General features: G+C 42.7%; 1 protein-coding gene across 8 annotated transcripts in view; it reads left to right on the forward strand.

The window, feature by feature from the left end:
• The window catches only part of TBC1D14 (TBC1 domain family member 14), a 490,570-nt gene that overhangs the window by 263,073 nt on the left and 210,660 nt on the right, over positions 1-16,837 (forward strand). For all 8 annotated transcript variants that reach the window (XM_069203187.1, XM_069203189.1, XM_069203206.1 and 5 more), the window contains one exon: positions 15,268-15,386. In XM_069203187.1, the coding sequence (XP_069059288.1) occupies positions 15,268-15,386 (119 nt within the window). The remainder of the gene's footprint in view (positions 1-15,267; positions 15,387-16,837) is intronic.

A 16,837-nucleotide genomic window follows, 5' to 3' on the forward strand; every position in this document is an offset into this window, starting at 1 on the left:
TTTCAAGATTAAAAGGTCTCATTCTAGCATTGGTTATTTTGAGACTATGTGCCATAGAGCAGTCGGGTCTGAGTTGGCGCTTACACATGCATAATTACTTTTGCCTAAATTTGGGGTGGACTTCACGCAGGCTTGACTTGGAATTTAAGGCATTGGGGCTCTACCTCTCTTTAGACTTTGAGTTCAGACAACAATTATGCGGATTCAATTTTGAGACTGATACCTCACCTAAATTATTTGCTAAGTAGCTAGCATCTAGAGAAATTCTTAGCTCTGATAGTGCTGTACCTTGATGCCGAAAATGAACTTAACTCTGTCAATTGGCAGTTTGTTTGCCATCCTTAAGAAATGGGGCTAGGACTGCAATTTTTGTTCTAGGTAAAGATCCTTTACGCCACAGCCCTTTTGAGTGGGGAAAGTGATAAAAAAAAAAAAAAACACAAACAAACAAGGCCTAAAATCTGATTAGCTTTCCACCACCAGTGTCTACTGGTAATGAGTGCTAAGGTGCATGTTTATAGAAAACTTCCCTGAAATACAGATGCAATCTGTAATTTTGAGATCCCGGGCGATCTTTTATCTGCCTGGGTAACCCTATAGAAGCTTATAGGAAACAGGCTAAAGTACACAAATACACATCTGGAGAACACAGATTGTTGTCGAACAGCTTTTGGTGACTTCACCTTACATGCCAAGGTCTCTGGCTACTCCCTTAATTTTGAAAATTATTTTGAAATAGAAAGGGCTCAAAGTGCGCCACTGCTAAAGCGGCAATCTGTCAAATACCCAGTAACAATGTTCTTTAAGCATTTTGCTACAATTGTGTAACAAACCCTTGCTATAAGAAGAAATTCCACATGATCACATGGAATGGCTGCAAGATGGGAATCTGCTCAAGCCACCTCCATTGAATCAAAAGGAGTTCTGCTGTTAAAGAAAAAGCTGAAAGTCAATAATGCCACTTTCTCTTTTGTGAGGTTATTCTGAATTAAAGTATGTACAAAGGGGAAAATGTCACCTTCCAGGAGCCATCTGCCCTAGGAACCTTATGAAAAAAAAATATATATATATGTGTGTGTGTGTGTTTGAGATGATCACATGAGAGTGAAGTTGAGAACTTTTATGTTTCACTGTTGCTAACAAAATCCCTTAATATGAGTTAGAGTTTGTTTTGCTTCGTTAGAGTTTCATTTGTTTTATGTTGGTGCTCCAGACAGCTAATAGTGTTGGTTAATTTGCTTGCTAAAGTTTGTTAGTTTAAGTTACATAACAGTGCAATGCATTCCAAGAGACTGTAATAAAGTAGCCTCATTAGTTATAGAAGCTACAATATTATTCCACCATGCGCTATATTGAACATACAAAAACCATGGTTTTCTGAAATAGTATGCACGTACTGCGCATTATTAAACTTCACCTCCCCTGTTCTGATGTTCTTCACATTAGAGCAACTCAACTTGTTTGGTGTTTAAGTAGCATGAGTGCTCGCTAAGTAGTCGCCATACATGCCGGGGGAGTGGGGATTTGGTTGGTTCCAAATGTGTCCATATAAAGTTATACTGTGCCGAAGTGAGGATATGTTACAGGTGAAACTGAATAGAAGGGAGATAACCAGTGTGGGAATATATGCCCCCAACATAGATGACACAAGGGTTTTTTTGTTTCATAAAGCTTTGCTAAAATGTTATCTTTCTTGGGAACAGCTGAAATTTGGATAAATATTTTATTTGCATCTTAAGTAACAATTCAGACAGAACACCTCAGTATTCCAATTCTAAATAACATTTCTAAGGTGTAGCAACAGGTAATTTTTTTTTTAATGGATCTGGTGAATGTATTCAGGCAGCATTAGCCCAGAGACTGGGAAAGTCACACTTAGATACACAGGCACCTAACTGCTCTAGAGTAGATTTTAAGTTAATCAGCAAACAGTATCTGGCAAGAGTACTATCTGTTTACTTTCTCTACGCTTTCAATATAATGCAGGAAATACAGAGCTATTATACCTACACAGAGCTTACAAGTGTTGGCATTGAACAAAACATGATGTTCGATGGCATCTGTCGCTGTAGATACGCATGTTCTGCATAGCTCGCCATCTGGTGTTGGGCCGGAGTGTTACAAGTTGTTTTTCTTCGAAGAAGTCTTTCGAGTCACGGGACCGAGTGACTCCTCCTTTTGTCTCCATTGCGCATGGGCGTCGACTCCATCTTCGATTGTTTTTTTTCCGCCATCGGGTTCGGACGTGTTCCTGTCGCTCCGAGTTTCGGAACGGAAAGATAGCTAATTTCGGAAGATTTTCGTCGGTATTGTTGCGTTCGGGATCGGCGTAGTTAGATTCAACACTGCGTCGAAGGATCAAAGAGCTCCGGTGCCCTTCGGGGTAGTTTTTTCGATCCCCCGTCGGGGCCTGGTCGGCCCGACCGCGTGCTGAAGAACGCCGATGGAACGGACCCCGTTCCGTTTCTGCCCCAAATGCCACAATAAATACCCCTATACAGACCAACACTTGGTCTGTAACCTGTGCCTGTCACCTGAGCACAGTGAAGACACCTGCGAGGCCTGTCGTGCGTTCCGGTCCCGAAAAACACTCCGAGACCGTCGAGCCAGAAGACTTCAGATGGCGTCCGCGCCGACAGCCCACCGAGAGTTCGAGGAACAAGAGGAGGAAGGTACCTTCTCGATCCAAGACTCGGACTCCGAAGGATTCGACGATACACAAACCGTGAGTAAGACGTCGAAAACCACTCAGAAGAAGATTTACAAGGCCCAGGGGACGCCACTGCCACCAGGCCATGGCTCGACCCATAAATTCGGTGACCGACCGTCGGCACCGAAAAAGGCCCAAACAGTGCCGAGATCGTCCGACTCCGGTCGAGACACCGGCACGCAGCCTTCTCGGGACCGAGAAAGTGCTGGAGACAAGCATCGACACCGAGATGCCGGTGTAGACACGGCTTGACGCCGAGACAGCGGCCCCGAAGAAGATCGGCGCCGAGAGGTTTCGGCCCCGAAAAAGAAAAAAGTCACCTCGGAGCCGAAAAAAGACGCAGACAGGGTTTCGGTCCCGAAACAAACTGCAACCGACCCAGCTTCAGGCTCTTATACAGAAGAGCACTCGCTAACCTCCCAAATGCAAAAGCATAGGTTTGAGGAAGAGCTACAATCAACTGATGTGGACCATACGCAAAGCGTATTTTCATACAGCAGGAGACAGGAAAAATAAGCACCCTTCCCCCTATCAGAAGAAAGAGAAGGTTGGAGTTCCAAACTGAACAGACACCACAACCAAAAGTGGTTAAAAAAAGTTACCCCACCACCCTCTCCTCCGCCCGTGATTAACGTCTCACCAGCACAAACTCCATCACACTCCCCAGCTCACACCACCATGAGCCAGGGTGACCAAGATCAAGACGCATGGGAACTATACGACGCCCCAGTGTCAGATAACAGTCCGGAGGCATACCCTACGAAGCCATCTCCACCAGAGGACAGCACCGCGTATTCTCAAGTGGTGGCTAGAGCAGCACAATTTCATAATGTAAGCCTCCACTCTGAACAGGTCAAGGATGATTTTTTGTTCAATACACTCTCCTCCACCCACAGCTCATACCAAAGCCTGCCTATGCTCCCTGGTATGCTCCGGCACGCAAAAGACATCTTTAAGGAGCCGGTCAAAAGTAGGGCAATCACACCAAGGGTGGAAAAGAAGTATAAGGCGCCTCCTACAGACCCGGCGTTCATCACTACACAGCTGCCACCAGACTCTGTTGTTGTAGGTGCAGCTAGGAAAAGGGCCAACTCCCACACATCTGGAGATGCACCACCCCCAGATAAAGAAAGCCGCAAGTTCGATGCAGCTGGTAAGAGAGTTGCAGCACAAGCTGCAAACCAGTGGCGCATCGCGAACTCCCAGGCACTACTTGCGCGCTATGACAGAGCCCATTGGGATGAGATGCAACATCTCATTGAACATCTGCCCAAGGACCTACAAAATAGGGCAAAACAAGTGGTTGAGGAGGGACAGACCATTTCCAACAACCAGATCCGCTCCTCCATGGACGCTGCAGATACAGCTGCACGGACAATTAATACATCTGTAACTATTAGAAGGCATGCATGGCTCAGAACGTCAGGATTTAAGCCAGAGATTCAGCAAGCAGTTCTCAATATGCCTTTTAACGAAAGAGAACTGTTCGGTCCAAAAGTGGACACAGCCATTGAGAAACTTAAAAAAGACACGGACACTGCCAAAGCCATGGGCGCACTCTACTCCCCGCAGAGCAGAGGGAATTACAGCACATTCCGTAAAACACCCTTTAGAGGAGGGTTTCGGGGTCAGAGCACACAAGCCAGCACCTCACAAGCAACACTGTCCAGTTACCAGGGACAGTATAGAGGAAATTTTCGGGGACAATATAGAGGAGGGCAATTCCCTAGGAATAGAGGAAGATTTCAAAGCCCCAAAACCACTACTACTAAACAGTGACTCACATGTCACTCACCCCCTCCACACAACACCAGTGGGGGGAAGAATAAGTCATTATTACAAAGCATGGGAGGAAATCACTACAGACACTTGGGTTCTAGCAATTATCCAACATGGTTATTGCATAGAATTTCTACAATTCCCTCCAAACATACCACCAAAAGCACAAAATTTGACAAAACATCATTCCAATCTCCTGGAGATAGAAGTGCAGGCACTATTGCAAAAGAATGCAATCGAATTAGTGCCAAACACACAAATAAACACAGGAGTTTACTCACTGTACTTTCTGATACCAAAGAAGGACAAAACGCTGAGACCAATCCTAGACCTCAGAGTAGTGAACACTTTCATCAAATCAGACCACTTTCACATGGTCACACTACAAGAGGTATTACCATTGCTAAATCTACACGACTATATGGCAACTTTAGACATCAAGGATGCTTATTTCCATATACCAATACACCCATCGCACAGGAGATACCTAAGGTTTGTATTCAAAGGAATACATTACCAATTCAAGGTACTGCCTTTCGGATTAACAACCGCACCAAGAGTCTTTACCAAATGTCTAGCGGTAGTCGCTGCACACATAAGAAGGCAGCAAATACATGTGTTCCCATATCTAGACGACTGGCTAATCAAGGCCCATTCGTTAATAGAGTGCTCAAATCACACAAATCAGATCATACAAACCCTCTTCAAACTAGGGTTCACCGTCAACTTCACAAAATCCAACATTCTGCCGCGCAAGGTACAACAATACCTAGGAGCCATAATAGACACATCAAAGGGAGTAGCCACTCCAAGTCCCCAAAGAATTCAAAATTTCAACACCATCATACAACGCATGTATCCAACACAAAGGATACAAGCAAAGATGGTATTACAACTCCTAGGCATGATGTCTTCATGCATAGCCATTGTCCCAAACGCAAGACTGCACATGAGGCCCTTACAACAGTGCCTAGCATCACAGTGGTCTCAAGCACAGGGTCATCTTCTAGATCTGGTGTTAATAGACCGCCAAACTTACCTCTCGCTTCTGTGGTGGAACAACATAAATTTGAACAAGGGGCGGCCTTTCCAAGACCCAGTGCCACAATACGTAATAACAACAGATGCTTCCATGACAGGGTGGGGAGCACACCTCGATCAACACAGCATACAAGGACAATGGAACGTACATCAAACAAAACTGCATATAAATCACCTAGAACTTCTAGCAGTTTTTCAAGCACTAAAAGCTTTCCAACCAATAATAGTTCACAAATACATTCTCGTCAAAACAGACAACATGACAACAATGTATTACCTAAACAAGCAAGGGGGGACGCACTCCACGCAGTTAAGCCTGCTAGCACAAAAAATTTGGCGTTGGGCAATTCACAACCAAATTCGCCTAATAGCACAATTTATACCAGGGATCCAAAATCAACTCGCAGACAATCTCTCTCGAGATCACCAACAGGTCCACGAATGGGAAATTCACCCCCAAATTCTGAACACTTATTTCAAACTCTGGGGAACACCTCAGATAGACTTGTTTGCGACGAAGGAGAACGCAAAATGCCAAAACTTCGCATCCAGATACCCACACAAACAGTCCCAAGGCAATGCCCTATGGATGAACTGGTCAGGGATATTTGCTTACGCTTTTCCTCCTCTCCCTCTCCTTCCTTACCTGGTAAACAAACTCAGTCAAAACAAACTCAAACTCATATTAATAGCACCAACTTGGGCAAGGCAACCCTGGTACACAACGCTGCTAGACCTATCAGTAGTACCCTGCATCAAATTGCCCAACAGGCCAGATCTGTTGACACAACACAACCAAAAGATCAGACACCCAGATCCAGCATCGCTGAATCTAGCAATCTGGCTCCTGAAATCCTAGAATTCGGGCACTTGCAACTTACCCAAGAATGTATGGAAGTCATAAAGCAAGCCAGAAGGCCATCCACCAGGCACTGCTATGCAAGTAAATGGAAGAGGTTTGTTTGCTACTGCCATATTAATCAAATACAACCATTACACACAACTCCAGAACATGTAGTGGGTTACTTGCTTCACTTACAGAAATCTAACCTGGCTTTCTCTTCCATTAAAATACACCTTGCAGCAATATCTGCATACCTGCAGACTACCTATTCAACTTCCCTATATAAGATACCAGTCATTAAAGCATTCATGGAGGGACTTAGGAGAATTATACCACCAAGAACACCACCTGTTCCTTCATGGAACCTAAATGTGGTCCTAACTAGACTTATGGGTCCACCTTTTGAACCCATGCACTCCTGCGAAATACAGTTCCTAACCTGGAAGGTGGCATTTCTCATCGCCATTACTTCCCTAAGAAGAGTAAGCGAGATTCAGGCGTTTACAATAAAAGAACCTTTTATACAACTTCACAAAAATAAGGTCGTCCTAAGGACCAATCCTAAATTTTTGCCAAAGGTTATTTCACCGTTCCATCTAAATCAAACAGTGGAACTTCCAGTGTTCTTTCCACAGCCAGATACCGTAGCTGAAAGGGCACTACATACGTTAGATGTCAAAAGAGCATTGATGTATTACATTGACAGAACAAAGAACATCAGAAAGACTAAACAACTATTTATTGCATTTCAAAAACCTCATGCAGGAAACCCAATATCAAAACAAGGTATAGCCAGATGGATAGTTAAATGCATCCAAATCTGCTACCTTAAAGCTAAACGACAGCTGCCCATTACACCAAGGGCACACTCAACCAGGAAAAAAGGTGCTACCATGGCCTTTCTAGGAAACATCCCAATGCAAGAAATATGTAAGGCAGCCACATGGTCTACGCCTCACACATTCACCAAGCACTACTGTGTAGACGTGTTATCCGCACAACAAGCCACAGTAGGTCAAGCCGTATTAAGAACATTATTTCAAACTACTTCCACTCCTACAGGCTGATCCACCGCTTTTGGGGAGATAACTGCTTACTAGTCTATGCAGAACATGCGTATCTACAGCGACAGATGCCATCGAACTGAAAATGTCACTTACCCAGTGTACATCTGTTCGTGGCATCAGTCGCAGTAGATTCGCATGTGCCCACCCGCCTCCCCCGGGAGCCTGTAGCAGTTTGGAAGTTACCTTCAAATATTTGTATATGTATCATCTCAACCTTAAATAAGTACATACTTAGTCACTCCATTGCATGGGCACTATTACTACAATTCAACTCCTACCTCACCCTCTGCGGGGAAAAACAATCGAAGATGGAGTCGACGCCCATGCGCAATGGAGACAAAAGGAGGAGTCACTCGGTCCCGTGACTCGAAAGACTTCTTCGAAGAAAAACAACTTGTAACACTCCGGCCCAACACCAGATGGCGAGCTATGCAGAACATGTGAATCTACTGCGACTGATGCCACGAACAGATGTACACTGGGTAAGTGACATTTTCAATACCTGATGATGATTGGGGGGGGTGGGAATAGTGTGGGGGATACAAGGATATTATAGAGATAAGGAGTTCACAGCTACCTCTAAATGAAGAGGATGGGACGCTGTGACAGTTGTAATGAAGGTTGACATTCATGAGATCCTCCTACATATTTGAGAGAATAGGTGACCAGTTATTTACCAAAGTCAAAATAAAAACATGTAGGGAGGCAATGGAATAGTTGCCTGCAGCACAATTGAAAGAAAAAAACTATTGAGCTACTTCAGAATAAATCGCACTGTCAAGTACTGTACAGGGAAGCAGACACAGCGGGCAAATTATTTGGATGTCTGATAAAAGAAAGAGCCCCCATTAATATTACCTCTGAGCCTTTGAGAAACATAGGATATGCATTAGAAGAAATAGAGTATTTTATATGTACTATATACTGACACACAACACAGAGAGGACTCTTGAGATACATCTATACTGGCCACAAGGGCATTGAAACAGCACATGACCGGAGAGCAGTTGGATGGACCTTTTACATTAGAGGAAGTAACAACTACAGTAAAAGAGCGGAGTACCTGTAAGACACCAGGAATGGATTCTTCTGGTGGAATAGTATAAGACCTATGATAAGTAGAGGCCTGGCAAATAAAGTCCTACAGTTCTATCTGGAGGCCATAGCAGAGGGTATACTTCCACGGTTTGTGAAGGGGGCATTGATGATTGTTCTGCTGAAGTCGGTAAAAGGTCTATTGGACTTTAAGGCGTACATGCTGCTGTCCATATGCAAGACAGATACAAAAATATTGAGTACAATTTTAGCCATTGGAACAAAGCATATAATTTGACAATTGGTTCATAAATACCAGTGCAAGTTTATAATTGGCAGGAGAACAGTACTGTATATAGGAATGTAATGCATATAACATGTGAAATTGAAAGAAGTGACCAAGAAATGGCCTTAAATACAGTATTGTGGAGGTATGTTCCCTCTATTGAAGCTGTGAACCTTGGTCCACTGTTCAGGAAAATGGTTAAGCAACTATAGCCAAAACAACTGTATTAGGCTAGAGACGCATCTAACGTACAACCCGATTTATTAAGCTTTGTAACTCGGATTTGGAAGATGTTCATATCAAAGTGGGGCAAAGGATTCCAGTATACAAAAAATCTCCCACTTTGGGTTCTATAATCGGACAAAAACTTGGGTTGACTTTAGTGGAAGATGGGTGGATGTGCGACAGTTGGTGGCCTGCATGCAAAGGGCACAAGGTTAAGTAATCTATTACCTGAGCTTGAGCTATCAAGACCTTCAGTTAGACGCAGGGCAATTTATACAATTCCTTGCTATGTGTAGAACAGTGTTAGAAGTATGAGGGGAACTGTGTAATCCTCCATGGGAATCTCTTATATTAGAACTATTAAAGCAGATAAAGGCAGTAAAATAATTACCAAATTGTATTCTACTATCAGGGCCGATACCTCTAAACTGCAGTTAAAAACTCATCAGAAGCCCTGGATTGTAGGATTGTGTTTGCAGACAAGGTGTGGCCATAGGCCTGTTCGTTAACAAATTATGCAACAGACAATGGCAGGTTCTGACATTACAGTTTAATTTTAGCCACAGAACATAAATTTCCCTGGCGATGCTCCAAAAATTCGACCCCAGGAAGAATACAGATTGCCCCAAATGCAGATTACTGGAGACTACCTTATTCCATTTCGTGTGGGAGTACTAATGGAAAATAGCCAGCTGTTGGCAGCACGTTATAGATCAATAGCTGAACATTCACAAATAAAAATAGATAAGTGCCCACAGAAGTGTTTGCTTGGCAAGGGGGGCTACCCACTTAAAATCTAAAATAAAGAGGACATTTGTGAAGTTTACACTTTAATTAGCTATAAGACTCAGAGTGATAACTTGGGCAAATATTAAGGTTTGTGAGCTGCAAGATTGGATTAAATATATAACTGAATGGACACTAGCAACTAGGGGATAATGAAAACGAGTACTGATGAGAAAACTCCAAGAAGGCTGTTATATGGCAAGAACTGTCTATAAAAATATTCTTGCCTGATGCCAGATTACCATAAGTAAAAAATGTAACAACCAATTTGGATATATGCGTTGATTTGATGCATGAAGGTCCTGGGTACTACTGTACAGTGAAATAACAAAGCAAACACAAGATACCTATACACCCCAATTGTGACACAACAGTAAAGTTGTGTTGTTGCATAGGTTCTAATTTTCCTGATAAAGCTACTGGATTTAGGTGGCAGAATTGCATAGATTGTGGGATACCAGGAATAATTCCACTCCATGTGACACCCGTCGGTCTAATCTGGGTTTTCCAGCTAACTAGCAGTGCCTCATCTCTATCCAAGAGCAGGGATGATTGTAACAACCGGGCTCATGACCAGAAAAACTCCTGAGGGGAATCGTGGTCGATCAGATCACGTCCCGTTCTCTCAGTTGCGTTAGTCTCACACAGGCAAAGACAAACAGAGGCAGAATATAGTTCAATAAGGGTTAGATAAAATGCAAGTATGGCAATAACTAGGATGATAAAACACAATAAAAGCAAGATTGTGACAAGGAGAGTGAAACACAAAAACAGTCCCACCATACTGTCACTAGGAGTGATATGTGGTTCTCCTACCTAAGGTATGTTAGAGCACAGCATAGTAAACCCTAATCCGCCTTTCAGGTTTCCCCCTGGGAAGACATCCCTCATACCTGATTAAGGAAGCCTGTAGTCTAGAGAGACACTGTCCCCATTGTAGGCCAGGGGTTCGGCAGTCTAAGCGAGCAGCTGTAGCGAGGCATGCAGTTGTGGTCATCTGGCTAGACTCTCTCTAACGTGTATGGGACAAAGGAGTGTTTTTATAGCAAAAGACAATTTGCGGGTCGACTGCTGATCCTATCATGTCCAGTGTTTAAATCACCCCTCAGCTACAGTGTTAACATTTTGGCATAGGTCTGTACATTTCTGTGTTAAGAAAGGATCAGAATTCAAATGTCGGAGTTAGGGCCATAGATGATTACAGTGTGAAGGTCAAGTCTGAAGCCTGTTAGTTGGCTGCCTTCCCTTTTTTAGGGCATTGCAGTAGCCAGTTTTGAATTCCTGCACAAATAGAATATCACCCTGCAGTTTGTACTTGCATTTAGAGATATTTTAAGATAAGACATTGCAGGATAGTGACCTTCAACTAGGTAGGGTTGGTAATTGCAAAGCGGGGTGATCAGCCAGTTTCCCCCAGGAGAGAAATGTTCTGGATACCCGGTTTGTCCTCTGTTGATAAAACTTGAGCAAACAGGATTATTTGGATATGAATTTACAAAACAAATTTGAGCACAGAGGTGATACTTTTTACTAGTGATGGTTGTTGCTCTGACAGCAGGTAAAAGAGAAAACAAAACGTCAGCGCACAGAAAAAAGTAAATTAAACATTAAAAATATAAGCTCAAACTCGCCTCCCACTGCCCCCACCTCCAAGGGCCACATGAGCAGAATAAAGTTATTTGCTTTACAGTTTTAGCAACACTTCAGTTTAGTAAAGCTTAGACGTTTATCAATGTTTAGGGTTTGCATTAACATTTAACCAAGCCACCCCCCATCACACTGCAGCTCAGGAAGCCTCACTGACTGGCCCTTCACAAGCACTGCCAATTCAAACTTCTCACACACACACATACAAATCCCCACACAGCACAGGACCAGAATACCTGAACAGCTGTGTACACTTTTGCCAACCCACCAGACACCTACGCTCTGCCTCACTATCTCACACACACGCCCCGTGTCCACAAAAATAGAAACTAGAGATGGGTCATTCTCCTACATTGCACTCAAGACATGAAACGACCTCGCTCAACACTTCGGGGCTTCCTCCTCACTTCTTGAGTTCTGCAAGAAGCTGAAGACCTGACTTCATATATGCACCTTGGGACAACACACCTTGTCAAAGCGTCTGGATAATCTTTCGGGGGATTTGTGCACTAGACAAAACAACATAAGTAGTGCTGATGAATGTGCAGAGTATGAGCAACGACATGCACAAAGTGTTATGTTTAAGCAATTATGATCTGTGTGTATTGGTTAACGGCAAATGAACAGCTCAGCATGTGTGATGGAAGCCTAGCTAGAACATTAACTTTGTGTTAATAGTAGAAAACTGTTGGCTAGGGATATAGCAAGAATTAGTAGCTGCGTGGATTATGAAAAACAGCTAACAGTGTGCATGGTTTGGTTGGTAGCAACGTGGCAGTTATTCGAAGATGTGTCTAGCTTACTCAGTTTTGCCGTTATTAGTTGTTAGAGATTGGGTTTAAGGATGTTAAGCAATGTTAGTTTAGTACAAGTACTGACTTTAGTTTGTAGAGCAAGGCATTAGGCAATTGTTTACAACATTGTCAATTTTTTTTACTTCAGTTTAGTGGTGAAAAATGTTTGTAAGTCAACAGGTTCGCTGAAAGTGTGTGTGTTTTGCCACTGAAATAGAAACGTAAAAGGACTTGGCCTGCAAACGAATGTGTCGTAGACCTTGCTGCAAACTTTCTGCACAGGGCCATTAAGCCCTTTCTTCTTGTGACCATATCTTTTGCACAGTCTTCTGTGATGTTAATTTGGGTATCCACTGTTCAAGGATTGTGACAAATGCGGATTCAGGCCCTTTTGAACCATCTGGAAGGCCAAAAACTGTTATGGGCCTTCAAGACTAAAATTCACACTGCAGCAGTACAGTGTTTCTACCAGCCTTGTCAGTGTGTTTGTCCTGCTCCTGTCTGTCTGTTCTAGGTTCCGCACCCATCACCCTGATTGCCAACTCTCTGAAGTCTTTTCTGATGCCTGGGACTTCGACCTGGAGTAAATCCGTATTGGTCTTGGTACTCTGTGCACTGTCCTGGAACCCAGTACTTTTTTCCCGTCAAAATAATGTCCATTGTTGGATTTTGGTTTGTTTTTTACTTCAGTGGAGAGTTTAGGTGTTGGTGGATCTTGCTTTGTGTGCTTTAGTTCAGTCTTCGGATCCTTGAGATTAGATGCTTTCATTTCCACCATCTTGCTACAGACTTTTGGCACAGCCGAGAAAGCAAGGTGCCCTTGGAGAGGGCAAAGCATTACCTGAAGAGTTAATTACCTCTGTACATTGTATAATTGCTACTGTATAGGGCCACAGTTGGTGTTCACAATTGGAAGAGTTAGTTCTTTAATTGAGAGGAGTTAGATGCTGTTAGGTCACTGGTGGGACCGTATTTACAAACCACAATAAATGTACTCTGTGGTACTTTCCCTCAAGTGTATTTGCACACCACCATGGCTCTGCCAGACCCATTCACTCAAGCAGCTAGAGCATGGATACTCAAAGTACGGCCCGCGGGCCTCATGCGACCCCTCTGACCTTAACATGAGGCCCTCTGGGCAACCGGAGCACTGGGCAGGTGTTTGTTCGACCCAGCACTAACAATAAAAATATTAAATAGACACAAAATAATTTATTTTAAACTTAGTTGGTGTTAAAGAAAGGAAGTAACTAGGGACTTCTGCACTTAACTTTAGAAACGCCTAAATTTTTAAATACATCTTGCAGCATAGGTGTAAAACTAGGTCAGTCACTTCAAAATTAAAAAAGTGTATTTAGTTAACATACAGAACCATTTCACCCTAGTACAATTTGTTATATCAGTGCATTGAGATGTATTCATGTAAACGTGATAGTTTTCAAACATAAATTTGGCAACATTAATTCTTCTCCTTACCCTGAGAACACCACCAATAGTAAAATTAAAGAGGGATGCCACTTGTTATGTGCACTTTATGGGTGGCCTGGATTCCTATCATACATGAACAACATTATAGTTTATTAAATCAAGCATAGAAGCAGGTTTTGTGCAGCACCATGAAATCATGTATTTCAAGGTCTTCTTATACGTGGTAATGCAGAAAAAGGAGGGAAAGTGAAGTTAAACAATTGCCTAGAATCACACAATTTGGATAAGTGGGGAAAGCGGGATTAATTCTACGTTTTCTGGTTTCCCATTGTTCATTTCAGCCACAAGAGATATATATATCCTCTGCTTCACATACACCTACCTTGCCACCAATGCCCCCAGGCACCCCACTCAACCGCCACTGCCCAGGCATCAATGCAGCCCCGTGCACATCAGACAAAACCTTTTGGCCCCTGGGAAAATGTTTGCGAGTACCCATGAGCTAGAGCATCCCTTTTGCTTTCAGAGTGCCACACTTCACAAATCCTCAACCTGAGAATGAGAATCTGCTGGTTAGAGGGTGGTCGGGCAAAAATGCTACCACCAGCATCATAAGTTGTAGGCCTCACCCCCTCATAGTCCTGAATGGAGAAGCCTCATAATGTGAGAGTCATGCTGTGAAGTGGCTGGGCCTTTGAAGAGAGCTTGCAGCTGACAGTGGCAGTTGGCAGCAAGCACTGAGTGTCTGGAGGACCTGGACACTCCCATCTATGCCTACCGCAGCAGAGAGCCCTGACAGTGTGAGTAAGTGGGATGGCGGAGAGCAAGTTGCAGAGGCGTGTTGCTTAATTGTAGACCAGCGGTCAAACGCACTGCTGTTAGTTGCTAGGGGGTTGGGTTTGTACAGGTGGGGGTGAGTGGGTTGCGTTCGGAGACCGCAGTGATAATGTGTTGAAGGGTCATAGAAGGCAGAGCATGGTAATGCATTGCAGGCAACCGATCAGCAACAAACTGCAAGGCCTACATACATAGAGATGTCCTGGAGGTGTAGATGTGATTGGGGTGGCTATCTAATAGGAAGTTGTATATCTGTTTGTTCATGAGATCTCTTGCTTGTAGAGTGCAGAACGTAGTGAGTGTAGTGCACCCCTCCTCATTCGCTGTCAGAACACACTCACAAGTCATAGGTCCAGAACTTCCACCATCAATCTTTGTTACAGATCTTTGGTCAAGTCAATTGTGCATACAAGAAAGCCATTGGGATCTCACACTGCTTCCACTTGACAAATGTGAATGGGCTGTTGCAGACTGTACTCTTCTTTTTTTTTTTTTTTTTACCTTGGGCTTCTTCACTTTATCTGCCTAACAATCTACCATGTCCATTTGTCAAAGAAGTATACTGTTTCCTTATATTTTTCTGTTTATTTTGCTGAACAACAATAAAAACATGTGAAATTAAAAACACTGAATTGGCTAAGTCTAATCTGCTTTACATTTTGTTTCTGTAGTGTACATTATTTAGAACTGCAATTCATTAGGTGTCTCTCCAGAGACTGGATTTAATTGGGTTCAGATGTGTGATCTTATTACAACTTAAAACCAATTTAAGCTCTCCGGTTTTATAGGAATATGAAGAAAGAACTGGGCGAGCTCAGAAGTCCCCACCTCCCAGGCAAAGCGTGAGGAAGAATCTTGACTTTGAGCCTCTCTCTACAACAGCACTTATCTTGGAGGACAGACCTCCGTAAGTAACATATCATTGTCTGTGATTTGAGTGAATAGTAAATATGAACATAGAATGCAAGTTACCCATTGTTACATGTGCATATTCTTTGTTTTAGTTTTCAGTACACTATATAATGTGTGCTGGGAATTGCTACATGCAGTTAAGTAATTGTGCATTAAAAAGTAAATTTTGTCAGAGCTGATCTTCGCAGCTTCCCCTACTAATATATGGGTATTCTGCTTCCCCCACCTCACTGCACGTACTGTTTCCTACCATACCATAAGAACTCTACTTCCCCTACCATATTGTTGACAATCCAGTTCCTGTACAACACTTTGGGTATTCCTCTTCCAAACTTATTTTTTTCACTCTGATGTCCCCTATTTCCATCAGTTGCATCGAACTACACATGTGAAAAGAGAAAATCTTGTACATAAGTTGCTAGTAAATATTTCTTTATCCTAAGCAAAGTAAGAATCCATATTGTGCATGTGACAAGGATAAATTATACAAAGAACTTTTCCCATTATATGTATGATCAGAAGTTATTTGCATTAGCGCTTCATAAGCACATAAAACCTACATAATTATTGGATTTAAACTTCACAAGATCGGTATCCACTCATAAAATGTAATATCTAATTCCCTGTCACTTTTCAAATACACACCTAACTAGTCCCTTCAGCATGTTGCCTACAAATAAGTATTTAATGCTTTCCTCTTATATTACAAATTAATACTCTTGTCCAAAGAGGTTCTCAAAATCCTGATGTTCAGAGAGCTTCTCCAGTACAGTGTTATTCGAATCTCAGTTTACAAAACAATTGGCAGAAATTTGCAAAAAAGGATTTGAACTATTCTGGGTATTGGTTCCCTTCCTCTATTTTCACAAAGGCAGTTTTGTTTCAACTCAAAACAAATGATGGTTCCAGCCAACTTTATTTATTTATTTTATATTTCTTACCATTTCCATTCCAACAAACAAAGAACATAACATACGCGCCAACTTTCCACAACCCAATCTGCCATGGTTACCCCATCCCCCATTTCAGAAGGCATAGCCATGACTACAATATATCCCCTCAAGTGGCTAGCCCAGCTCCCAATATTATGTTTATAATCCAGTAGAATTGTCATCTCCCCTTCCTACCTGCGTGTCTGAGCTGTATACCGTGTCACCCCTTCACCTAATTCATGCTCAAGTTTGATCTCCCCAGATCTTATAATATTTTTTCGTACAACCTCTCCCCTTATATACTTCCCTTTCTAAAGTTTGGCAGAATTTCATTCCAAATTCCCAATTTTGATGTGTTGGGAGAAGATCTGATTCCCCCATCTGTGCAATCTCTTGCTTACCCACCATAAAACCCAAATTAACCAGCTCCGTAGTGTGTAAAAAAATAAATAAAAAAGTACCCGCCATTCTACAACCTCTTGGATAACTCCCTTCACTAGTCTTACCAGTCTTA

The sequence above is a fragment of the Pleurodeles waltl genome, chromosome 1_2 (genome assembly GCF_031143425.1).
Source record: "Pleurodeles waltl isolate 20211129_DDA chromosome 1_2, aPleWal1.hap1.20221129, whole genome shotgun sequence".
Taxonomy (NCBI): domain Eukaryota; kingdom Metazoa; phylum Chordata; class Amphibia; order Caudata; family Salamandridae; genus Pleurodeles; species Pleurodeles waltl.